The sequence below is a fragment of the Orcinus orca genome, chromosome 5 (assembly GCF_937001465.1).
Source record: "Orcinus orca chromosome 5, mOrcOrc1.1, whole genome shotgun sequence".
Taxonomy (NCBI): domain Eukaryota; kingdom Metazoa; phylum Chordata; class Mammalia; order Artiodactyla; family Delphinidae; genus Orcinus; species Orcinus orca.
The window spans coordinates 137,047,482-137,074,700 of NC_064563.1; the positions used below are offsets into that span (position 1 = coordinate 137,047,482).

The following is a 27,219-nucleotide window of genomic DNA, read 5'->3' on the forward strand; positions in this document are numbered from 1 at the left end:
CTGCGCCACCAGGAAAGCCCAAGCTTTGGATTTTGGAAAAAACTAAGTTGACTTTAAAAAATAACCTTTGTCTGATTTTAAGAGTACTACCTGTGTTACTACATTTTAGAAATTTAGAAAATGTAGAACAATACAAAGAAGAAAATAAGGATCACTTATAATCTTAACAGTTAATTTTTGGTGAATTTCTTTCCAGAATTGTTTTATGAACATTCACTCATTCATTCTTAGTGGCTTCAACATTCCAGTGCAATATCTACTTGGAGTTAGTTCTCTAACCTCCTGACTCTAGTCCTCCTATCATAATCATTGCATCTTGGACCTCCTCCAAATTACTAGTGAGTTACAGGGAGTCTTCCCCAGTGAAAGCTTCACTTCCATCCTTCTAGTCTGCTTACTCTACCTCCAGTCCAATGAACCTATGACTTTTCACTGCCCATCCTCTTGCTTCTGCCTTTGTTTCCCTCCTTATCCAGATTGGATTTCATGGGGACAAGATTATAGTCACTCCCTTGCAACAACTTCAACTCCCTTTCCGCCTCCTGCTCTGTTGTACTCACCCAGCAAAACCCTAGTCATAGTTGAGCCAGACTGTGGCCTTCTCTTTATCTGTCCCTGAGTGGCTAATTTTTCCTATTTTCTCTTAAATTAACTACAGACTTCAAATGGACACTAAATACATTATTTTTCTTAGTAATACATTATTTGAATATGCTTCTCAGTTTCAATCAGGCAGATGACGTAGTCAAATAATGTGTAAGTTTATATGGGATTTTAATAATATAATCAGTGAGCTCAAATACATAGATAGATAGAATTTTGTACTCTCCAAACAGAGTCCATTTAATCACCTACATCATCTGTGAGACATTTATAAATATCAGTCATTAACCTGGCTACCAAAAAAAAAAAAAAAACCTGAACAAATTCTTCAAAATAGAGATTTTTATAGGGCACGTTTTCCAACCAGAGAAAAAGTTAAATGACAAACCAAATTCAAGAAGTTGAGTGACACTTCCTAATTAAAAAAAAAAAAAAAGCCTTAACTACTTTGGAATTAATAAACCATCTTCTAAATCTCTGAATCAAAGAGGAAATAAAATATACATTTTCTAAAACTCTAGAAATTAATAAAAATGTTATTTCCATATAAACATATATGGTACATAGCTAAAGGGGTACACAGAGAATAATGTATAACTTTAAGTTTATAATTACCAAAGTGAAAACAGAAATAAAGTATTCAGCCTCAGAAATGACAAAGGAAAGAAAAACCCAGCAAAACAATTCAAGAATGTGTGGAGTAGGGATAGTCAAAGATAAAACAGTAATTAATAAATCAGAAAATAATAAAATAAATCCCAGGGCTTCCCTGGTGGCGCAGTGGTTGAGAGTCCGCCTGCCGATGCAGGGGACGCGGGTTCGTGCCCCTGGTCCGGGAAGATCCCACATGCCGCGGAGCGGCTGGGCCCGTGAGCCATGGCCGCTGAGCCTGCGCGTCCGGAGCCTGTGCTCCGCAACGGGAGAGGCCACAACAGTGAGAGGCCCGCGTACTGCGCAAAAAAAATAAAAAATAAAGAAAATAAATCCCCAAACATAGGAATTACAAGGAAAAACCCAAGCTTAATTAAGGAAGAATACAGAACACACATACATATCCCCACAACTTTACATATAACCAGACACGAGGAAGAGCCGAATTAATTATGAGAAAATGTGCTACGGAACCCAGTGGCAATACATTTGAAATTCTACAGAAAATGTGTATTCTAGCAAAATACAAATTTCACAACTGACTTAAGAAGAACGTAATAGCTCTTAGCAAACCAATAAGCAAAGAAGAAGCAGGAAAGACTTTAAGAGGTAAATCGACTTTGAGTTAAAGATGTGGGAATAACCATAGGTTTTTATCATTTCCTTCTCCCATCACTCCAACGAAACAATGGCAAAGGCTTAAAATGTGTAAACATATGGCAATGAAGAGAACATGAGAGAGTCATCTGCACCTTAGGGATTTCAACAAATTTATCTATCTAGTATTTTTAATGTTCCCTTGGTCAGTTTGCTTTCCCATACCAGGAGATTATTATGTACCTGTTCTCAAGCCCTTCATGCTATCCCCAACTAATAACTACATAATTCTTTACTGAAAAGAGAGAATCATCAGAGGGAACCACATCTACAAACCAACTTGTATCTGTACTCCTCTTCCTTGCCTCCACTCATGAAAATGGAAAACGTGGCCTTCTCCCTATCAAAGATGAGTTCATCAACTTGTGCTCAGAATTCTATCCCCTTAAAGCCTTCACTCTTTTGGCCTTCCTGTCTTCTGCCTTATCAACACTTTGTACTGTGTCATGTCCACCTGCATGCACACTATATTAGTAAGTCCATCCTAAAATTTCTTTTGATCACTCTTTCCAGCCACTGCTCTGTTTCTCTGGTCTCCTTCACAGCCAGACTTCTCCATACCTATACCTTCACTAACTCCAGCCCTTTTTCATGTCCCATTCATTCCTCAAACCTCTCCAATCTGAGAGGTTTCTGTCCTTACAACTTCTGTCCTTACAACTTCACTAACACTTCCATTATTGAGGTCACCAATGACTTACCTCTTGCAAAGCCAGAGGACCCTCCTATGTTTACGTTATTTGACCCATCAACAGCCTTCAACAGAACTGACCCCACTCTCCTACTTAAAACACTGTCCTCTCTATGGTGTGCTAGGGCTGGCTCGTCTAGCTTACAGAGCTGATTCTGCACATCTCCCAACTTCAAGTTCAGTGATGCCACATTGTAGCTTGAAATGGGCCATGGTAGGAGTATTTACACCATGGAAACCAGCAAATGCCTCAAATTGGACTTCTTTTTCCTTGAGAGCTGATTATTAAACGTTTACCAGAACACCATTCCTTCAAAAACACCCCAGCTCATGTTATTTCCTTCCTCACTAACCTTGTCAACCCTTTATTGGCTCTCCTCTAAGTGGTCCCTAAGTATTCAGGTGCTTTATTGTTTGATCCTGGGCCCTCTTTTTCACTCTCTTGTTAGGTGACCAAACTAAGTCCTGTGGCTTTAAATACTCTTATAGTAAGGATAATCTTAGGCCTGTGACCAGTATGTATCAGGTAGCAAGCTGAAGTTGAATTCAATTAAATGACAAATAAGTATTCTCCTTTTGAGAAATTGCTCCTGGCTTGATGTAAGCCCTAATAAAGACTGAATATTTAGCCATGGGACACCAAGCGACCGTATGATCTTAGCTGCCCCAAATAAACTGAAGTTATCTGATCTGCTAAAAATATAATGATGGGCATGAAAACAGCCCTCTATACATGAGTGGAAGTCGTATATATGTGACTGGATGCTAGCGGTCTTGAAGACACAAGCAAGTTGAAAGAGTACTTACCTGTTCCCTGTGCTTTGTTGCTCTTACTCTTTTTTTTTTTTTTTTTTTTTTTTTGCGGTACGCAGGCCTCTCACTGTTGTGGCCTCTCCCGTTGCGGAGCACAGGCTCCAGACGCACAGGCTCAGCGGCCATGGCTCACGGGCCCAGCCGCTCCGCGGCATGTGGGATCTTCCCGGACCGGGGCACGAACCAGTGTCCCCTGCATCAGCAGGCGGACTCTCAACCATTGCGCCACCAGGGAAGCCCCGCTCTTACTCTTGATGCATTGCTCACTGTCCCTTGAGCCATACCTATGACCAACTGATTAAGGAAGAAAAAATTCAAGTCTAGAGCACATATGGTTCCACACGATGTGCTGGCATCATCTGAAGTGGGCTCAGTAGCATTATAGCCCCAATCGGGCATAGGCATGAGGGAAATAGTGAAGGGAAACCTTCCCAGCAGAAGAACACCAAGCAGTGCATCTGGTTGTCTGCTTTGCCTGGAAAGAACATGGGTAGAACTACAGATCTATTCTGACTCATTAGTAGTAATTAATAGCTTGGCTGGATCACCACTTCTCAACTGGGGCTCCTAGAGACAATTAGCCTTAATGTCCTAAGGTATCCATTTTACGTAATAAATTAACTTATCTTGTATGCATCTAGGCGTGTTCCATCTTGGGAGAGTTGAGAGAATAATCATTCAAATCATTTTCTATATGATTTACTTCTCTCACAAACCCAGAGGAAGAAAGGCTGGGGTGAATGTTACAGGACTTGGAAGGAATAAGACAAGGAGGTGTGGGAAAGAGTTACAAGGACAGACTCAGAATAAGCACAGGTAAGAGGACATTTGTGTCTATGTGAATACTTCAAAGTGCCCCCACGAAAAAGGGTGCTCACAATAATAAGGTGGATGAGATGACTCATTCTATAGATACCAGTCTACCTCTTTCCCTAGCTATTCCTGTGCTTACCCAATGGGCTCATGAACAAAGTAGCCACGGTGTCAGGGGTGAAGGTTCTGTATGGATTCAAATGGACTTCTGATCTGTTTAGCATCCAACCTTGATCCCCCAATATGGAACACTCCCTGGGAGGATGAGCCAGTTTCATTATACTAGACCCTTTCCCTCATGAAGGGGACAGCAGTTTGTTCTCACTAGATAAAATGGTTGCTTATTCTACGGAGTTGCCTTTTCCTGTGTGTGCCAGTCAATTTTATGTGTCAACTTGACTGGGCCAAGTGATGCTCAGACAGCTGATAAAACATTATTTCTGGGTGTGTCTGTGAGGGTGTCTGGTAGAGATAAGATCACCCTCACCAGTGCGGATGGGCATCATCCAATCCTTTGAGGGCCTGAATATAACCAAAAGTCAGAGAAAGAGAAATTTATTCTCTATGCTCGAGCTGAGACGTCTATCTTCTCCTGCCCCTTTTTTTGTCCATGCCGCACAGCATGCAGGATCTTAGTTCCCCAACCAGGAATCAAACCCGCACCCCATGCAGTGGAAGCACGGGAGTCTTAACCACTGGACCACCAGGAAAGTCCCATTCTCCTGTCTTTTATAGCTGTTGGTTTTTCCCCAATTCAGGATCCAGTGAAGATTGCACGTTATATTTAGTTGTCATGACTAGTTAGTCTCCTTCATTCTAGAACAGCTCATCCCTTTTTTTAAACTTTCATGACACTGATATTTTTGCAAAGTCCAGGCCAGTTTTTTTGGTTTGCTTATTTGTTGTTTTTGCAGAATGTCCCTCAATTTGGATTTGGGTTAGATGCAGGTTTAACATTTTAGGCAAGAATACTTCATAGTTAATGTGTCCTTCTCAGGTGTATCACATCAGGCAGCCCATGATGCCAATTTGTCCCATTAAGTTCAGTCACTCATTTAGGGACCTTTCTCCATCATAAAGGTACCATTTGTGGTTTACAAATACTCTGCAGGATGATAATACTTTTAGACATATTTCATCCAATCATTTTAGCATCCATTAATGATTCTTTTCAGAATTAATTATTATGGTGGTGTTTGCAAAATGGTGATGTTGTATTTCTATTATTCCTTCTATATGTATTTGTTGCCATTCTTCTGTAAAGTAGTACTTTCCCTTCCCCATTCCCACTTCTTTCTTTTTCTCCCTCTCTCCCTCTCTCCCTCCCTCCCTCCCTCCCTTCCTTCCTTCCTTCCTTCCTTCCTTCCTTTGTTTTGACAGTACTAACTCATGGAATTTTTTTTCAAGTCAATATGCTAAAATCCACTCTGGTAATTGATCATATTGATACTCAGATGGTCCCTTTGTGACCGGTGGAATTCTTTAAGCTGACTTCTATATTTTTTTATATGTCCCCATCAATTTATTGAGCTTTTCTTACTTTCTGTCACATTAAGATGTTCCAGGCTCACCCTTAAATTTTTGCTGCCCTAGCCCTGTGCAATCAGTTATTTCTTCAAGGCCCTATTTTCTTTATAAAATTTTTATTTATTTATTTATTTAGGCTGTACCAGGTCTTAGTTGCGGCCTGCGGGATCTTTTAGTTGCGGCATGCAGACTTAATTGCAGCATGCGGGATCTAGTTCTCCGACCAGGGATCGAACACGGGCTCCCTGCGTTGAAGTCCCGGGGTCCTATTTTCTTTGTTGTTGTTTTTTTGTTTGTTTTAATGCGGAATGGTTTTGAGGAACCAAAATGTAGGTTTCGATGTGCTTTTTGCTACAGGAGTGTCGTTGCTTCTTGGCCCTCTCAGTGGATAAAGCTAAGAAATATGTCTTTAAAATGTCTTTTAAAACACTACATATCAGGGTTTTACTTATTGTTTTGTTGAGTGTGATGGGAAAAATGTTAACAGTGCAGACTAAACATAAAAATGTATCATGTCTGTAGCCCTTACATTGTGACTAGTCCCCTAAATTGAGGAAAATTTCCTCCAGTATTTGAAACCAATTATTTGATTCAGCAAAGAAGTTGCTTACATCATTGACTAACAAGTGACATTCCCACATACATCTTTATTGTTTAACTTTCCTCTTACTCCTAACATAAATGAAAATATCAACCAACACTTACGTCAGAATTATACTTGCTCATCAATTGGCGCCCTAGGTTGGCTTTGGATACAAGATTTTGGCAAAAATCAACTAAAGCATTCTTTGAGAGTTAATTGCGTACAGAGTTTATAATAAAGAGCATTACACATTTTATTATCATTTGTAAATTGTGTGCTACACATCCTTTCTATCAATAAAATTTATAATAAACTTATGCACATTTATATCTACACACAGACTTTTGTGGGGAGAGCTGACGGTTAAACTTTCACTAGCACACCACTGATCAGAGGCGACAAATGGCTAGTCCCAGACTCCATGGGGACCACTGACATAGTTTGACCCACACAGTGGTTTTTAAAGCAACAAACAAAAAAGCAGAATAATGTGCCAACGTTTACAAATCACCTGGAGTTCTAATTCCCTTGAAGGATCAGATCTGGCCCTGCTGTATTGTCCCATGGCAGTGACACTCAGCCAGCTTGCACTGCTGTGGACCCTTCAGGTGAATGTGCCTGCTCAGCTCGCCACAATCCCCACCGCTCCCTATTGTCCTCCCAACCCTGTGACTGAGCGCCAGATGCCATGTTTCCCCATGTATATGCCTATTTGTCCTCTGTCAGCACAACCTGAACCGCATTTCAGTCTAGAAACCTGGCAACCTCAGGCTTGATTTATAACTTAATTAGCTTTCCTCCTCTATTGATTTAAGTCCCATTGACCCACAATTATTTCTTATAAGAATCACTTAAAACACATGTGAAAGGGCTCTGAAACTATTAAAAGCCACCAAATGGAAGATATGCACATTAAGATGCTCATAATGTCTAACATCAGTTAAGTTTATACTTTATTAATAAAAATCTATTAAAATTCAATTTGTTACATTTTCAGTAACTAATGATAGTAAATATATTTATTATTAATCTTTTCACTTGTATCCTTCTTGCCATTCTTTCTCCCTCTTTTTTTCTTCTTTGTCTTTTTCCATCACTTTAATCTTACCTCTCAAATACAATGTCAGTAATGAGGTCATTACATTTTTCTATTAAAATTCATATTTTGGTCTTAGTTTTGGCCTAATTTAAACACTGACATTATAGATGCATGCTAATTAGCCCTAATGGCCAAATCCCCCACCAATTACGCAAATGTAGACATTTCAGGTTATTTCAGTCACCCTGTGTTAAGGTTAAGAGAAAAATGTGATGAATGTGATATAAAGTCATCAATTCCAAGACAGCCTGTCATTTCATAATAGAACTATTTCTTATTATGATATCATAAATTCAGTAATGTTTCAAATTCTTTGCACTCTGAATTTAGACATTTATACCATAATTGCCACAGATTCTTTATATTCCACTTTAATGGTAAGTTGGGTCTCTGGGAGAGAAGATTTTCTTCGTACAATGATTAGTCAGTTTAATTAATTAATTTTTAAATGTATTTATTTATTTATTTTTTGGCTGTGCCACATGGCTTGCAGGATCCTACTTCCCCAACCAGGGATTGAACCCGGGCCCTCAGGCGTGAGACTGCGGCATCCTGACCTGGACCACCAGGGAATCCCCAAGTCAATTTAATTAAAAAAGAAATATGTTGTGTTAGTTCCTAGTATCAATGCACATAAAACCATTTTGTGTTAACCCCATCATACAAAGTATCTTGACTTTCGTTAAGTTCTTTCGTTAATTATTAGTTATTATCTATTAGTAATCTGGGCATATTTACCCATGGGAGTAATGTTATAAGGGACTGTTACATTCCCAGGCTAGTCCCTAGTGTAGTCAAACATAGTTCTCCTAGTATTAATCTAAGTTCCGATTTCTGGAGCAGGAGAAGGAGGTGGGGGATGAAGACAATGGGAGGAGAAAGGGGGAAGTGGTACAGCGGGGCCGAAGATAGTAGGCAAGACAAGAGAGGGACATGAAGGGCTAGAAGAGGAAAACTTTCCCTGGGTTTAGGCCTTGCTCTAAGGAAAAAACCCAATGCACTTGGCCTTTGTGACTTCCAATTTTGATTTCTGTATCCCTTCCTCAGGACCCTAGTGCCCTCATTCAGTCCTAAGGTCCCACCCTATCCTCCAAGCTTCAAACCTCCCTCACTAAACACACTCACAAGATTCCCCTTTCTCAATGTGAATATTCTTAACAAGATATTTGGAAAATACCAGTCTAAGAGAGCCTAATCATTCTGTGGCAATCACAGTCTCAAAACGCTGAAGTCTATCATTCTCTACTTAGGGGAATTCCAACCTATCTAACAAAATGAAGCAAAAAAAAAAAAAAAAATTAAGGCAATGTTTTGAAGGAAGGCGCCTTTCTTGGGGGTCACCCCCTCTGCTGAGCTCCACTAAGCAGTTCCCGGGGTGCACTGGTCTCTCCATTTCTGATCTGACATTTCTCCACCTGCCCCCAGTAGCAAGGACCTAGCCTCTAGCCGGCCCTCAAGGCTCGTTTCTGGACTGAATCAAGTAGGTTTTTTGGCTCTTTTTATTTTGTTTTACCATGGATGGGCATGGGCAGAGCAGAGGGGGCCGGCAGAATGGGGGCTGGGGGTGAAGTGAAGTTGAGGATAGGAATACCCATGACCTTGTTCACAGATTCCTTGTTGAAATGATCCATAATGTGCCCAAGGTCCCAAAGGTTGGACACAGCTACAATGTTAGTAAATGAATGTGACAACATAGCTTTTGTTACTTAGAACTGGGAAGGTTTTAAAGTAGGAAAAGTAGGGGAAGTTGCTGGCCATGCTGGCAGAGTTTGCAATACTGTATGATTTTAAGGATGACTCCCTGTTGAAAAGTGCCATGTCTAAGAAGGAGATATACATACAGGTTTGCCAGCCTTGGTGTAACAACATGGGCTTCTCTCTGGATTCTCTCTCCCCACCATCGTGGATGAGTAAACTCTGCTCTGGGGAGGGATGCTTGGCCTCGGTGCTGATGCGAAGCCTCTTCAGACCACAAATAGCCAGGTACTCAGTGGGGAGAATGTTGGCACTGCACAGAGAAAGCTTCAGGTCCCGGACCAGCGTGAAGTTCAACAGGGGTCCCAGTGCAGATGTGTCTGTGAACCAGATGGTCAGATGGTCATTGTAGCTGGTTTGCTCGACTGCAAAAGGCAGGACGGTTTTACAGCTGCACATCAGGTTGGCCAAACTGTAGTCACAGTCCCGGATGTCTGCAGAGCAGCTGCACTTCCGAATGGTGTTTTCCTTCGTGAAAATTAGCGTGCGGTTCTTCTGAGCTCTCACGAAGCAGCCAAGTGCAAAGACGCCCAGTGCACCGAGCACAAGGAGGCTGCACCCAGAGGGTGGTACCATTCTTGTCTCAGGGTGGGCCAGCGAGCTTCCCCTTCATGAGCCGATTCACTGGAACTCACCTGAAAGAAAATGTGCAGCTCTGCGATCACAGCCTCTCATTAGAAACGTGCAGCTTCTGGAAAAGGAGCCCCCTACATAACCCGTCTTAAACGTTCTCTCTTGCAGTTTCTAGCAAAGGCAGGCAATGCTAGGAGCCCAAGTGCAGGCAACGCTCTTTTCTCAGAACCTCCTGGGAGGCCTCAGCCAATCCCATGAACTCTGCTCACCTGAGCGGTAAAACTCCCCGTGATGTCTGTTGGTAGTGAGACTAACATGCCAACAAGTAAGCAAGAGCAGATGCCGGACAGGAGACCTACCGCAGCCTGTCTGTGGGCAGGGATTTGGAGTGATCTAAGTGCGTACTTCCAAACTTCCTCCAAACTTCCCGTTGCCAGTACTGAATACCTGTCTACTCTCTAAACAGGCACATATCCCCACCCCCCTCAATATCTGACTTCCTGGAATTCAGGAGACAAACAGTTCCTTGTCGGAATCAGCTACCCAAGTGCTACCTGTTAACACAGGATGAATACCGGTGAAACATTTAGTTAATGGTAAACTTCAATTTCTAACTAGACAAACATGCTCCCCTCGATCATATTAATCTGTTTGTAGGACCATTCATACTTTTCCTGGTCTCCTAGTCCAGAATTAGAATCCACTTTAACTGTGTTACTCGACAATGAAAAGATTAATCACACACCAGTTAATCACAATGATCCTGATTTATCTACTCCTTTCCCCGAACAAATTTTATAAATTGACTTTATTAAATAACTTACTATAGGGCTCCAAAAGGAAGCAATGTATAAGCACTGTTAAATGACCTAAATAAGGTAGGAATGCTTGTTTAATTTAAAGAGCAACCCTGATGTCCAATTTGGGGGGAAATGCCCTACAGGGCCTGGCGTATAATAGACGTGTGGTCTTCTTTTATGGTGTGATTGGAATAAGACATTATGAAATAGGGCACCAGATTTCAGTTTTGCAAAACTAAGGAAATTTCTCCTGAGTTAGCTGATGACTGAACAGACAGACCAAACAATACAGTTCAGTGCATCTATCCATATGGTGATAGGCATGGCAAGATACTGGGGATAAGACCTCTGAGTAGGAGAGTCCAGAGCTAGTGATGGCCCCCTGCAGGAAGCGTGGTAAGGAAGGACTGATGGAAGGTCACTCCAGGGAGTTACACATGTGTCCAAAGAGGATGGTGACAGCAGGAAAGAAGCTAGGCAGACCTGCATCCCTCAGGGAGTAAGATGAGGCTACAAGATGGCAGAGTAAGTCAATGTGAAATCTAAGGTGGGGGGCAGAGCTAAAAATGCTGGGGTCAGGTACACAGGCAGGCAGCACAAGTCCATCAACAGGTTGGTGGCGTGAGTGCTGGGAGATTAAAAATCAGCTCAGTCAAGTAAACTTGAATGGATGGTAAGACATTGGTTCACAGCAATCCTAATACATTCATTCATTCAACAAATGCCCATTGGGAGTTTACTAGGTGGCAGGCACTTTGCTAGCCCAGGGGATACAGCCCAGAATAAGACAATGAGCTTATGTTCTAAAGGACTTGATTCTGCTTCCAGAGCCCAAGGTGGGTCAGGCCTACGTGTGAGGACCAGAGGCTATGAGAGTAGGGAAGGGAAAGGAGGCAAAGGCAGGAGTCAGGTAAGGCCAAGCAGAAGAAACAAAAATGGGCAAGAGCCGGACCCTGCCCCAGGGGCTCATCTGCAAAAGAGGAAGACCAGGAAGGCTGAACCGAGAAAGCTCTCCTGAATGTACACACAAATAGAGGATCATAGGAGAGAGGTAGGCTAAAATCCAGTCGGGAGACTGGATAAGGCGTCTGATAGTGTTTGTGTTTATCTTGAAGTTGGCACAGGGTTTTCTTCTTCTTTTTTTTTTTTAAGTATAAGTAATGTTTTTATTCTTTCTAAAAATGGATTTTTCAAATAGGTTTTTAAATTAATTTTTATTGGAGTATAGTTGATTTACAATGTTGTGTTAGTTTCAGGTGTACAGCAAAGTGAATCAGTTATACATATACATAGATCCACTCTTTTTGAGAGTCTATTCCCATATAGGTCATTACAGAGTACTGAGTAGAGTTCCCTGCGCTATGCAGTAGGTTCTTATTAGTTATCTATTTTACATATAGTAGTGTGTATATGTCAATCTCAATCTCCCACTTTATCCCTCCCCCACCTTTCCCCTTGGTAACTGTAAGTTTGTTTTCTACATCCGTAACTCTATTTCTGTTTTGTAAATAGGTTCATTTGTACCATTTTTTAGATTCCACATATGAGCGATATCATATGATATTTGTCTTTCTGTGTCTGACTTACTTCACTCAGTATGACAATTTCTAGGTCCATGGCACAGGGTTTTCTTAAAGGATTTATTCATTAGTTCATTTTGTAGTAAAAGAAAGGGCTTTGAGAAACATGTAGATCCAGAATTCTCCCTGAACGAGAGGCTTAACAGTTTTAAATTGTGTTAGAATGTGGTGGCAAATACCCCACTTAGTAAGGAACAGTGCATAATTTACTAAATACAGATAATTTTAGATGATCACCTGTCCCAGATTCCACAGGAGGTTTCTAGGACTTCATGTCCCAGTAACCCCAGCATCCCAGAACTAGGAATGCTGTCATCGTATCAATGGCCTGCTCTGACCCCAGCCTTAGAGGGAAAGGGAGGGATGGGCATCTCTACATCAGCTGGAACCTGGTGACAAAAGTGTCTACCTCATTCTTTTAGGTGCTGTTACCATTCAGAGGTGTGCATGGAAGAAGACAAGGGGTAAGAAAGGAAAAAGATATGGATTTCCTGGAGCTCTCCAGTGGAGCTGGAGATCCCCAAAGGGATTTGTGAGCAACTTCCTAGCAGTCAAAGCCCTGGCTGGGTCTCAGCAGCGAGGGCGCTGCCTTCCGGACATCAGGGAACTTGAAGGCCAGAACAAGGAGGCCAGATGCCTGAAGCCTCATGAAGGGTTACAGAGGGGGACAAGTATCCCTGGTAACCAATTGATGGGGTTTCCACAGAGATGCTAGTTGGACATTTTTCTCCTTCAGTTTTTTTTTTTTTAATTTTTATTGGAGTATAGTTGATTTACAATGTTGTGTTAGTTTCAGGTATACAGCAAACTGAATCAGCTATACATATACATATATCCACTCTTTTTTTAGATTCTTTTCCCATATAGACCATTACAGAGTATTGAGTAGAGTTCCCTGTGCTATACAGTAGCTTCTTATTAGTTATCTATTTTATATATAGTAGTGTGTATATGTCAATCCCAAACTTCCAATTTATTCCCCCCCCCCGCTTATCCCTGGTAACCGTAAGTTTATTTTCTATATCTGTGACTCTACTTCTCTTTTGTAAATAAGTTCATCTGTAGCCTTTTTTTTAGATTCCACATATAAGCGATATCATATGATATTTGTCTTTGTCTGACTTACTTCAGTCAGTATGACAATCTCTAGGTCCATCCATATTCCTGCAAATGACATTACTTTGTTCTTTTTTATGGCTGAGTAATGTTCCATTGTATATATGTACCACATCTTCTTTATCCATTCATCTGTCAATGGACATTTAGGTTGCTTCCATGTCTTGGCTATTGTAAATAGTGCTGCAATGAACATTGGGGTGCATGTATCTTTTCGAATTATGGTTTTCTCCAGATATATGCCTAGCAGTGGGATTGCTGGATCATACAGTAGCTCTATTTTTAGTTTTTTAAGGATCTCCTTCAGCTTTATCATGGATTTCTTTCTTTAGGTTTGTTGAACGTGGATTATGAACACCCTACTTTCACCATGTATCTCTTCATCTGTGGGCAAATTCCAGCCTGGCATAAGCAGAGCGAGCACAGATACATCACATTGCCCCCGCCCCTTGACCTGCTCCTGCCCATGGTAGGGGGGCACTGTTGGGAAAGACACCCTTTTCTCTGGGGGTTGCTCAGCTTGTAGAAGGGAAATACGAATCTATTGGTAACTGCCTTGTGTCCAGAATGGGTGAGCTTGAGAATGAAGCCAACACAGAGGAAAACAGAGACAAGAAGTAGAGAGACATTCCTAACAGTCTTTTTCTCAGCGCCCAGATCAAGCCACGCCTGACATACTTCCTTGATTTTTTTTTTGGTTTTTTTTAATTTCTTCCTTGATTTTTTAAAAATATATGAGCCAAGTTGTTTTCCCTACTCAAGCCAATCTGAACTGGGATATCTATAAGAAGCGATTAAAAGTGTCTTGGTACACTGACATTTGGCGAACTATGCTTTTTTCAGTCACTCGGTAAACAATTGTTGAGCGTTTGCTTTGTGCTAGGCACTGTGCTAGAAGATAAAGCTAGTAGGAGCTTCGTCAAGGGCTTATACCCCAGTCAAAGACACACTGGAACCAATGATCACAGAGTAATGTGGTAATAATTCTAATAACAATTTGTATGGGATATTAAGTCTGTACCTAGGACTGCCTGGGAGTGGCTAAGTTCATAATATCTGCTTAGAGAAATATTTCTTGAGTGAGAAACATAAAAGGAAAATTACCTACGTAATTAGCATAGAGTGACCAGAATTTTTCAAATCAAAAGTAGGATAGAGAGATTGACAGGATATGAGGTTGGCAGGGGTGGCAGTGGGAAGGGGCAGTCGAGGGGTCCTGTGGGGCTGGAATCCTCTGACTTCCTCTGACAGATCATTTCTCAGCATCCCAGTTTTTTGTGGGCTCCATCATTGAGATTTGCAGACTGTGTCCTAATATAAGCCCCCTCCACACCCCTAGGGCTGGGGCATAGGGAGGGCCAGGGGCATAGGGAGGGGCAGGGGGCGTGGGTTTTATGTGTGGCCATTCTGCTTATGCCATGCTGGAGTCTGCCCACTAATGAACAAATGCACAGTGAAACTAGGGCAAAGGTTCATTCCTCCCTTACATACAGCCTAATGCCATTAAAGGGGGATGGAGGTAGGGAGGGTGTGCTCCGCTCCACGGTCATTCAGCGACTCAGGCTTTATTTATTTATTTATTTATTTATTTATTTATTTAGGCCAATTTCTAGGGCCCTCAGCTCCTCCACAGTATTTTTTTTCTCTTTTTTTTGGCCGCACTGCGCGGCATGCGGGATCTTAGTTTCCTGACCAGGGATCGAACCCGCGCACTCTGCAGGGGAAGCGGGGAGTCTTAACCACTGCACCGGCAGGGGAGTCCCCTCCACAGTATTTTCTGCCCACATTTCATGGGCCGGAACTCAGCCACATGGCACCACGTGGCTGCAAGCAGCTTGGAAATGAAGCCCAGCACTTTGCCAGGAGAGGAGAGGAGAATGTGGGTATTGGTGGGCACTAGAAGTTTCTGACGTACCTAGGTTGTGAGATACAATGAACAGCTTTATGCAACCATGACAAAAGAAGCTCAGGTGGTGTGAGTCCACCTAAACTTTTCAGGCAAGATGCTGAAAACCATGTATGGCCGTTAAATCTTTGATCATTGAATCACTGAACATGTTTAGAAACCAGAGCTCCTATTCAGACTCATTTGAAATATTTTTATATCTCAGTTGGAGAAATCCCGAGAGCAATTAATACTAGCAGCTAGCTGCATGAAAGCAAAGACTCCTGAATTGAGCAGATACAGACATCAGTTACTTCAAAACAAATTCCACACAGATTCCTTCTCAATGTAGGATTACACCCCAAATGTAGATAATGTTTATACTTGGCTCCAAAAGGAATGTTTCAAACTGGACTAGTTTTGTTTATAAGAAGGTATTACTAGTAAGGAGATATTGTGTCAGCGGGAGGATAGCATTTGGACCATTTGCCTGAAACAGATTTGAAATGTCATGAAGAATGATGCTTTGAATTCGATAGTCTTAACACAAAAGACAAGACATAACGATTGTGGGAAAATAGAGTGACACTCTCCAAATCCTTACAGCAATCAAAAATTGAATGATTTCAAATTTTAATTCAGATGTAAGTTGAATTTGAAATTAGAAGTGATTTGTTTTTAAGTGCAAAGACAATTAAGGGAAAGACTCAATTGAAGAAACTGGAGAAGAGAAGCAGATGCTGATGAGATGCTCCAGCAAGAAGCAGACAGTCTGAAATATAAATCTGAATGCAGCACGGGGAAGAAAGGGAGAAGAAATCCAGCGTCTGGGCATCCCAAGAAACCCACTTTGAAGCAGGACTTGCGGAGCTAAGTGAGGATGTCTCTCGCAGATGTAATCCCCAGAGTGTGTGCCTGCAAAAATCCTTGAAGATTTGGAGGTGCTGAAAATGAGAGGAATTCCTGAAAAGGAGACAATTTGGAATCTTAGGTGTATCCCACAAAGTGAGACGTGTACCCATACTCTTGGAGTGTATTTTGTCAAAAGGGCACACACTGGGGCTTCCCTGGTGGCGCAGTGGTTGAGAGTCAGCCTGCCGATGCAGGGGATGCGGGTTCGTGCCCCGGTCCGGGAAGATCCCACATGCCGCGGAGCGGCTGGGCCCGTGAGCCATGGCCGCTGAGCCTGCGTGTCCAGAGCCTGTGCTCCACAGCAGGAGAGGCCACAGCAGTGAGAGGCCCGCGTACAGCAAAAAAAAAAAAAAAAAAAAAAGGGCACACACTGCCTGCTGACATGGACAGCAGTTAAGATGGCCTCGCTCACTGCTGGAGTCTAATGGGTTGCTCAAGGAACATCGCATGTACTCTGGGAACAAAAACTGGGCAACCAACTCTAAGGTGATGTGCATGGTGAGTGCTTATTAAAGACACAGACCAAGTGTTGGGCAGGGAGAAAGGGGAAAGACTCCCAGAGCTGGTGCTGTGTGGACTGAGGAGAGAGGGGATGGGGTGAGGAAAGCTGAGGTGCTGCATATAGAGGACTTGCTTGAGCAAAATCTCGGACTAGAGTACTTGGCATGTCTTGGGGCCATGAGGCTGGGACTGTGCCAGCCAAGCTAAGCAGTTTGATCTCCAAACGCTTCTGATCTTCACCCCACCAATAAAACCCCTCCCCAGTAGATATAATTTTTAATTTATAAAGGTATTAGAAATACCATAATTATACTGTACACGAAGAGTAGAATCTTAAATACTTCAGATGAAAAATAAAAATGGAAGTTTGAGTATTGTCAGCTCTACCCCACTGGCCCGTGTACCCCCTTTGATGTACACACCCCCTTTGGAGGCCCCTGCTAGAGGCAAAAGTGAGGCGCTGAAGGTTTGTAAGCAGGGGAGACCTGTGTAGATCTGTGCTTAAGGAAGTTCATGCAGGTGCCAGGTGGAGATTGAATTAGAGGGGCAGAGACCAGAAAACAATGAGTTCTAAGTGAGAAAATGCTTTTCTTTTGTATTTTCTTTGAACGTTTATCTCTCTCCACTTGCTGGCTCCTTCTAACTCCAGGCTCTCCAGATAAATTTATTTCACTATCTGGAATCCTTGAGGGGGTAGAGGGCACAAGAGAGTGGGATTGAGGAGGTGGGAATGAGGTCGAGGCTCCTGCCCTGCTGTCCCCTTGCTGTGCCTTCCTCTTAATTCCTTGGTCATCCCCTCATCCACTCTTTTCAGATGCCTGGTGCTAAAAGCCCACTCATACAGGGGTCTAATATCACGTGGTTAATCCTTAGTACAGACTTAAGTAAACACATTCTTGCCCAAGGGGATTGCGCTTTAAGCCTTATCCCTACCTTGCCCCTTGTTAGAGGGATAGCGAGGGTTAAATAGAAATACAGGAGAAGTGTGGGGTGAGACTCCTTTCTAGGACCCAGAATTGTGTGGCCACCTGTTCTCAGGCCCAGTTCCCACTCGTTTGTGGCTGTGCAATCACCCTTCCCATGGAGGTCAGGGAGGAAATGTTGGCTACTCTGTTCTGTGGGTGAGAAGCTCGCAGAGATGCTGGATGAAGGCTTTAGGTGGAGGATCTTGAGAATGATTTTTTGAAAAAAAAAGATTTTTAGCATTTTCCTTTTCCTTGGCTCTGCTCCACAAGGACACTGCAGGGGACAGTTTAGAGAGAAGCACTACATAAGATGATATTGGAAAGAGGAATAATGTTCTTATTGCTTAATATTTCAAAGCTTATAATGTTGAAAGCGAATTTGGGTTTCTCCCCCATGTTTTCTTACTAGGATAAGTGTTGTCTTTTCTTTCTTCTTCACATTCCACAACAGCACACTCCCCATCCCTGGTACGAGCCACTGAATTTTCACACACCCTTCCAAGTCATTCTGAAGTCACCGCCTTGTAAAGTCTCTGTTGACAAAAATCACTTCCCCTTCATCGAAGTTCACATGGTTCATCGTGAGAGGCAGGAAACGGGGTTCGCTGTGATTCTGATGGGATCAATTTCTCATTTGATTTATACAGTAAGACCTACACTATTTGCTATCATCTGATAGATTTCCTCATCTAGAAAAAGAGGAGATACAAGTTCATGTCTCCATAAGTTGGAATTTAGGCCAAATTAGTTTCAAGCATCCAATTCGGGTCTTCAGGGGACACAATTTAAAGCATTTTTGTGATTGTTAACCTCACTGAATATTTTGGGGCCAAAGAGTTTTTCTGAGTCATTTTTCTCAGTCTGGCATGGGTATGATAATACCTACCACACAAGGTTATAATAAGAGTAAAGCAAGGTGCATGTCATAATATATAGTCTATTAATGCTGTTTGTAAGTACTATTACTACTACTCATAAGCAACTATAATACACAGAGTACTATAGTACTATTCATAAACTATGGCATTTTGTAATGTCAGCATTATAGTGATAATAGGAATATATATATATTTGGGATATTAGAACATCCCAAAAGCCACCTTCCCCAAAATCCAAAGTAATGCTTAATTTAATGCACTGCTTGCATTGAAAATTTGAACAGAGAACAGGCTCAGCATAAAACAAAAAGATCTTCCTGTATCATTTTTTCCTGAACCTCATTTACAAATGTCCTGTAAATTCTGAGGAATGCGAGGCCTTGAAATTATTAGTAAGCAAGTCTGGTAAATGGAAATAACTGTCCAATTCCCATTTCTACTCATTTAAATGTGTGTAAAATGTTTACAGAGAGAGCAAGAGCATGGGATATGATCAAAACACTTTCTTTCTGGTCTTCTTCTGTGCTTGCTGGATACTGTGGTGGCTGAATAACGGCCCCTAAAGATATCCATATCCTTATCCTTAGAACCTGTGAATATTACCTTACAAAGCAAGGAGGATTTTACATACGTGATTGAGTTAAAGATCTTGAGATGGGGAAATTATCCTGGATTTGGGTAGGCCCAACGTAATCACAAAGGTCCTTCTAAGAGGGATACAGGAAGAGAGAGAGAAGAAAAAGTGACAACAGAAGCAGAGACTGGAGTGATGTGGCCATAAGCCAAGGAATGCCAGCAGCCTCTAGAAGCTGGGAGAGGCAAGAAATGGATTCTCCTTTGGAGTCTCCAGAAGGATTAGCCCTGCCAGTACCTTGAATTTAGCGGAGTCAGACTGATTCTGGACTTCTGACCTCCAGAAATGTGAAAGAATAAATTTGTGTTGTTTTAAGCCACTAAGTTTGTGGGAATTTGTTAGAATGGTGATAGGAAAGGAATATGGAAATTATGAGGAAACAAAACCACCCAATCAAACCACTTTTGGATCAAGCACACTAGCTCCTCTTTATTCACAGCCCTGCAGTATTCACTAGTTGTGTCATGTGTCTTATTACTCTCACTAGACTGGATCATAAGCTCTTAGGGTAACAATGTCCTAAACTCCTTTCCATTCTTCTGTAGTACCAAGCTCAGAGCTGTCATAGAGTAGCCACCCTGTATTGGACCCAGCCCAGTCTGAACAGATGCATCTGGACACGTCTCATGAGTTCAGAGGGTGACCGTATCCAGGTGGTTATTTGTATATGTGGAATTGTTGAGAAAAAAGAAGGAAGAGTAAAGATGATGTGTGAGGGTCTGGGGCGGGAGTGGGTGGAGGGACGGGACAGCGCTTGCCTCTTCTTAACCCAGACTAATTAAAGCCTTGGGCTGAGTCCAGTGGAGTTGTAGGCAGATACTGTATGGACGGCTCTCAAGAACTCAGAGATTCGGGACACAGTGGACCCTGCCCAGGTGAGAAAGTGTGACACTGAGCAGGGGACAGAGTCATTCTCCCCACTTCTGCACTGAGGGCAGCCCAGCTCTGAAACAGCGAGGGATAAGGGGCAGATAGCATCATTTGGCCTCTCCTGGAGGACAGACTGGGATGTCCCCAGACACTGCTCTCTGGGCAACAAGTTAACAGGGAGCCCCATGGCAGTGGCATGGGGGGGCAGTCGACATCCAATGGTGGCTGGGGACAGAGGCTCATGAAAGGACCGTTTGTGAATACAGGTGAGGCACTCCAGGGGACCCCAAGAAATGATTAGAGGAGACTCTATTGTGTAGACATGGGGGTGGGAAGGAGGCAAGGACCTGTATCAGGTAGACGGGAGCACAAACCAACCAGATACAAGCGATTAGTGTTAATTAAACCTTATTTGTGCCCACTGGTTGGTGAAGCCAGGATCTCTTCAAGTATCAATTGGATTACTGCTTTCAGATTAAACGTAGTTAATGATAGAAATGAACTAAAGTGCTCAAAAGCGTCTAGACTAAGATAATTAAGAACTAACTGGGGACTTTCCTGGTGGTCCAGTGGTAGAGAATCTGCCTTCCAATGCAGGGGACGCAGGTTCGATCCCTGGCTGGGGAACTAAGATCCCACATGCTGCAGGGCACCTAAGCCCTCGCGCCACAGCTACTGAGTTCGTGTGCCACAACTAGAGAGAAACCCGAGCACCGCAACAAAGATCCCGCGTGCCACAACTCAGACCTGATGCAGCCAAGAAAATAAATAAATAGTTTTTAAAAATAGCTATATATATATATAAAACTATTTTTTAAAAGAACGAACTGAAAAGCAGACGTTTTATGTTTTGAAAGCATTCAGCTTAATTGAATGTTGATTTCGCCCCCGAGTTTGTCTATTGGATGCTGGAACAATTGCTGCTGGTATGCTGTGTCAGTCAGATTTCTATTGTGACAGACCCCTGGTCTTCAAGTTGACCATGGTTTCCCCTGTCCTTAGCGCCTGACTCATAGAGGCACTCCGTAAATATTTATATTATCCAAATAAATCCCTATATTAGCTAAGTCAGAGAGGCATGTTATTGATCCTTTACTTCCTCTTTTACCTTTTACCTCCTGGAATTGTGGAGTGTATCATATCAAATTAGCAAGCAAAATCCATCTTCTTCTTTAGCAGGAATTTCAGCATGTGGTTCAGCCATGACAGAGGAAGTATAAGGAGATTTTGTGTACTGGTGAGAGGGTGGCAATTTAAACTCAATATCTTACGCCTTGCTTGTGAGTCTCCTTGAAGGTCATCGAATGACATCTGGCAAAAGACCCATGAGGCATCTGCAACCTCTTGTGACTTTACCAGTGAGCATCGTCTAAGTTTGCAGTTGCCTTGGAACTTTTCTGTGAATCTGATGGGGACAAAGGGTGAAACACACTCACCTAGGATAGGGACCATGAGACCCGAGTCAGGACCCCAGATCACCGTCCTTCTACCTCACTCCACGTGGCTTCCCCAGGCTTCAGGGAGGCATGAGTTGAGTTAGTATATATTGGTCTCACAGATATTTGTGGGCATCAGAAGCCATTGCCTTAATTGCTCTCCGTTGAGGGATTATAATAACCCCTGCTGCAAACTTCCCCACAATCTAACATTTAAGCATCCAGTCTTGTGAAACTAATTCAGGGAGAGCTTTGCTCAAATTACTGGGCCTGTATTATATGAGTGTGAGGTTGCCAAGGAAAATAAGTCTGAGTAATCCCTCTGCTAGGAGATGAGAAACAAAAAAATGCTGGCAGACCTTTAATATTTTAATTACCTGCTTCCAGAACAATAAAAAGGGATTCAGGCCTTCCACTTACAGTTGTACATTATTACAGCCCATAAAATACCTTAAACTATTTCCTTAAGATGTAAGCCTTAAGCTTTTTCCTTTCATCTGTATTCAACCATTAGATTTTAGACAAGTAAGAGTTAAATTTTTCCTTTAGTGGTTTTAGTTACAAGTATTGGAACCAAAGGTAATTTGAACCTTGTTGCTTTCTTGGAAGATTTTTTAGGGTTTTTGTGTGCCTACAACTAAAGGTAATATGGGATCCTGGAACAGAAAAAGGACATTAGGTATCTAAGAAAATCTGAATAAAATATAGATATTAGTTAAAATAATAATAATGTATCAATATTGATTCATTAATTGTGACAAATGTATAATACAGTAATGTAAATTGTTAATAATAGGGGAGACTGGGTGCGGGGTTTATGGGAACTCTCTGTGCTATCTTCACAACTTTTTTGTAAGTCTAAAACTATTCTAACATAAGAATTTTATTTGAAAAGAATGCCTCCTGACCTCATTGATGACTCATTGAAGGTTATTTTTGTGACAAGAGCAGAACTCTAGTGGATAATATGGGCAACACAATTTGGGCTAAACTGAATACCCATGAAATGGTGACTAGGCATGACTCCAAAGGAATCCTGTAAAGCTCCTGGACACAGAGAAGATCCTGGCTTCCTAATGACCCTGGAGCCCAGGCAGTTCAGAAATGCAAACGAGAAGTGATCATTTTATGGGAAATGGATCAAAACTGGAATGGAAAGGCATCAGGGAATATTGTTAGAACAAGTCCTGATGGATGTGTGTGTGTGTGTGTGTGTGTGTGTGTGTGTGTGTGTGTGTGTATTGTCTTCTTTTGTGTGTGTGTGATGCCTCCCTCGTGCTGCTTATGTTGCCCCCTGTGTCAGGAGTGTTTTCTATTTCTCTTCTGCTAAGAAACCACCCTCATCTCTTAAACTGTCTTCACATCTTTCATGGATCTTGATTGGCTAGATTCATGGATGACAGTGCTTGCCTACCTCAGACCTCTCATAGGTCCACATCAGTTAACCATAAAAGAAATTTAAAACCAAGCTTTTGCAAGCAAATCTATAATTATACTGAGAGCCCAGGGCCTGTTTTATGTTAGATTTTCTAAGCCACTCTAAGCCGGCTGTTCTTAGGGTCATTCCACTGGAATGATTGTTATCAGATTCCCAGTGACTCCCACCCCCCAAATGTGCCAAAACCAATGGTTAATGTCCTCGTCTCATTTTGCTTGACTTCTCACCAGCATTCAACATGGTTGCCAGCTCCCTCCTTCCTGAGCAAAGGCCTTTCTGTTCTTCCTTGACACCACATGCTCCTGTTTCTCTTGCCACCTCAATGCCAACTCCTTCTTAGTATCCGGCTGACGTCTGCTCGTCTTCCCTGAGTGTTGCATGCTCCTGGCTTGGCGCCTGGCTCTCTTCTCTGTGTATATCCACTCCCTTGGTGATTGCATGCTAACCCCTGGATTTCAGTATTATCTACATGCTGATGACTAACCGCTCCCACACCCTTCCCTGAGCTTCGTGCTCATGTATCCAACATCTCACTTGAATAGCTCTACCTGAATAGCTAACAGACACCTCAGACTTAACTCGTCAAATATACAACTCTTGACTCCCAAGAGAGTTCAGACCACTAGATAGAGAACAGATGTTATTGTGCTAACATTTTACTACACACACCTTTATTGCCCCTCAGCCCTGTGTTCCCAGGGCTAAACTAGCTAAATATAGAAAATGGTCGTCGATAGGAGGCAACGTACTTTCACATAAGAAATGTGGGAGTTCCATGTGTGTTGAAAAATGACTGAAATCAGGAACTACACATATTTTTCAAAGATTAATAATATTTAATAAGTGCTTCTTTTGTACCAGGTACTGTTTGAAGTATTTTACATGTTTTATTTCATTTCATCCTTACAATAATCGTAAAGGTAGATATTATGGCCCCATTTTCTTATCAGAAAATGAAGACACAGAGAGGTTAAATAGCTTGGTCAAAGTCACAAAGCCAGAAAGAAACAACTGAGATTTGAACCCAGACAGCCAAATATACTGTAAGGCGTCATGGTGGAAATTACAGTTTCATTTCCCACCCCAGGGTCAAGTTCTTACTCACATGACGTTCTGTGCCTCGGATTCTATTACTAGAGTCCGTGGCCTCTAACCTCAAGTGTGCATAGAAACCTCACGCTACATGAACGGGAAATAAAAGGAATGACGTGCGTTCTATCATGCACAAGCATCAGAACGCTTTTTTTTTTTAAAAAAAAAGAAATGGCTTATACATTAGATTTTAAAATAAGGACAACATTGGTTGAATGCTGCTGCTGTTAACATAGTCATGGAATGTGGGACAAAGATTCTCAGAGAGCAAGCCAGTGGGAAGTCTTAACTAAAATATGTAGCTACTGCACCCTTCTACTCAACACAAGTTCTTGTGAGAGTTTATTAACCAATGGTTGCAAACCCTTCAAGCATTTCCTGTGAATGGCTTGCTATACGTTGAGCTAATTAGATCATTGGTGCTCCAACCCCCATCTCGGCAGGTCTGGCCCCCTTAATCACACACCCCTGGAACTGTGTGCTTTGTCTCTTCTCTCCATTGACACAGAGACACGAGCCACTGGACCCTGAATTTTTTTTCTTTTTTTTTGGCTGCACTGTGTGGCTTATGAGATCTTAGTTCCCTGACCAGGGATCGAACCCGGGCCCCTGGCAGTGAGAGTGCCAAGTCCTAACCACTGGACTGCCAGGGAATTCCATAGACCCTGAATTTTAAAAGTGGATCATACACTGGGTTCAAGCAATAAAAATATTGATGCGAAAAAGAAAATTGGGAAGTGTTATCTCAACTGTTGAAAAGTATTCATTTCCATAGATACTGTATTGAATCTGTTATTTTCAGAAAATGCCCAGTTTCTGTCAAAAAACATGATGAGAAATCTTTTTTTTCCTTTCAAGCATTATGTTTAAATAATGCATTACATTGAATTGTTTGGTATAAAAATAAAAGTAAAAAACTTGCGAAATAGCATCCTTTTCATTAAAAAACATTTCAAGCAAATGAGGTCTGATATTTTTGGTAGTTTTTAAGGACAGGTTTTTATAAATATTATGCACAATTCTTTTGAAACATTTCCTTTCCTCAATATACACCAACACACTTATTGCTAAAAAACTGCCCCAAAACATATTTATTAAACAATGAATATATGCAGAACTGTGTAAGGATTACTGGTTTTGATTAAAACACCCCCATCACTGTTTTACTACAGTATTTATCGTGTTTGTTTCACTTTTGAATGCAAGAACCAAGTTTTTAAAAAGTTAACCAATCCAAATGTTGATGCTCATCTAAATTTGGTTTCTTCTTGTCTTCCTATGTTTTCTTATGAATAGTGTGTAAATAAACAGTAAATATAATACCATTAGATAAAATCAGAGTGAAGAAACAATAAAAGCCAATGTTTTGAGAGTTCCTAGTTTTGCTGGTGATCACGGTAAGGAAAAGAGATATGACACAAATCTCTTTCATTTAATTGTTATTTAGCATTAAAGACCAACAGGGTAATATAGCCGGATTTTTTTTGTTTGTTTTCTTTTTTTAATTTTATTTTAGCCAGATTTAAAAATAGAAACAGGAAGCTCAGATTCCACGGCGATATTTGTTATATAATATTAACCTAAGTGAGTTTATCTATTTAGGGACTGAGAAGACCATTTCATTCGTTGCTTAATGTACTGAAAACATTTCCTTTTAAAGGCAGAATCTCAGTAAAGAGCAACTCATATGCCTGGAAGCTTAAAGGAGCGTTTCCCGGTGAAAGTGACTTATAAGTACGCGTTATATTCAGGAAATGCAAACACTACAAGAAGAAGGTGGTGCCGATGGTGATTCTTCAAACCATCCCAGCACTTTTCTGCCATGCAGCAGAAATTGTGAAGCTATTAAAAACTGTTAAGCTAGACATGCTTTTCAGAAAAGAACAGAGAAATGACTTACATCTCAGGCTCCACTGCAAGGCTGGCTCCGCCACTCCCAGATCTCTGCCTGATGCTCCACTCTGGCTTGACAGCTGCTATAATCTGCAAGTCAGGACAGACGGAATGCCTGTTCTTGCACTTGCTGTTCTTTTCCGTTTTCAGAGAGCCAGTCGCCCTGGTCGTTTCCATGGCAACCAGAAGGAAGCTGCCCACCTACCGGTTTCATGAACCACACAGTGGGAGACAACCCACCTTGGAGACTGCTGGCTACTCTTTTGGGGGTTCCGAAGTGGAAAGTTTCCAGAAGGAATGAAGGAGACTGCTGCTCTATGCTGACCTGAAGGGCTAACAGTAATGCAAGAAATTCTACTGTAGCAGGAAATTGAATGAATTAAGTGTAGAGCATGGAGACTCCTTGATGCTTTCACTATCATGATTTGTTCCACTCATTTTGGTCCAATGAATTGTTACTTATGGCAAATGCCTGAACTAGTATAAAAATTGTCCTATTGTGGTTTTTCCAGAGAGAAAGTGAACTCATTTCAACTCCAAAGTTGTAGTCCTAGAGTTTATTACGCTATGTGAAGTAAGTCAGACAGAGAAAGACAAAGATCATATGATATCACTTATCTGTGGAATCTAAAATATGATACAATTTTAGTATATGTGCTGCCAAAGCCAGCCCTAAAATATGATACAAATGAACTTATTTACAAAACAGAAACAGACTCACGCACACAGAAAATAAACTTTTGGTTACCAGGGATTTCCCTGGTGGTCCAGTGATTAAGACTCCACGCTTCCAATGCAGGGGGCGTGGGTTCGATCCTCGGTTGGGAAACTAAGATCCCGCAACCCCCAACAACCCCCAGATAGCATCATACAACTATGGTTACCAAAGGGGAAAGGGGAGGAGGAGGGATAAATTAGGAGTTTGTGATTAGCAGATACAAACTACTATATGTGAAACAGATGAAGAACAAGGTCCTACTGTATAACACAGGGAACTGTACCCAATATCTTGTAATAACATATAATGGAAAAGAATATGAAAAAGAACATACGTGTGTGTGTGTGTGTGTGTGTGTGTGTGTATGTGTATGTGTATAATTGAATCACTTTGCTCTACACCAGAAACTAATACAACATTGTAAATCAACTATACTTCAACAATAACGAACAACAAAGGTGTTGTCCTGTTCTCTCTTTTTTTAGTTCCTTTTATAAAAATGTTAAAATCAAATAAATATGTAAAAAACATTTTATGACATTAATTGGTGAGGGCTCACTATGGAAGAAATCAGGTGAATGATGGTGATGGAGAAAAATTTTTCTACTTAAAAACATTAGAAAACTAGAGTAATTGATTTATAATTACCCAGATACAGATTATCCAATACATTAAAGCAGAGAGCACCTCCCTAGGGAAATTTATTCATTTCTTTATTATTCATCCGGTGAACCCT

At 41.6% G+C, this 27,219-nt stretch overlaps 1 protein-coding gene, 1 long non-coding RNA gene and 1 other non-coding gene across 3 annotated transcripts in view; all 3 read right to left on the bottom strand.

Annotated features, from left to right (window-relative positions):
- Positions 1 to 3,422: 3,422 nt before the first annotated feature.
- LOC125964571 (uncharacterized) overlaps positions 3,423 to 27,219 on the bottom strand; it is a 67,678-nt gene continuing 43,881 nt past the window's right edge. The window contains exon 2 of the long non-coding RNA XR_007477720.1: positions 3,423 to 3,577. This is a non-coding gene — a long non-coding RNA (uncharacterized LOC125964571). The remainder of the gene's footprint in view (positions 3,578 to 27,219) is intronic.
- Positions 6,396 to 25,964, bottom strand: C5H21orf62 (chromosome 5 C21orf62 homolog). The gene is made up of 2 exons (XM_033418209.2): positions 25,773 to 25,964; positions 6,396 to 9,827 (listed from the first exon to the last, which is right to left on the bottom strand). Exon 2 carries the CDS (start codon positions 9,766 to 9,768, stop codon positions 9,109 to 9,111), a length of 660 nt encoding a protein of 219 aa, XP_033274100.1. The 5' UTR covers positions 9,769 to 9,827; positions 25,773 to 25,964; the 3' UTR covers positions 6,396 to 9,108.
- On the bottom strand, positions 24,453 to 24,525 carry TRNAE-CUC (transfer RNA glutamic acid (anticodon CUC)). Its single transcript has one exon. It is a non-coding gene; the product is annotated as a tRNA-Glu (tRNA).

Coding starts and splice junctions, on each gene's coding strand:
- C5H21orf62 (XM_033418209.2), bottom strand. CDS start 9,768: ATGGTACCACCCTCTGGGTGCAGCCTCCTTGTGCTCGGTGCACTGGGC.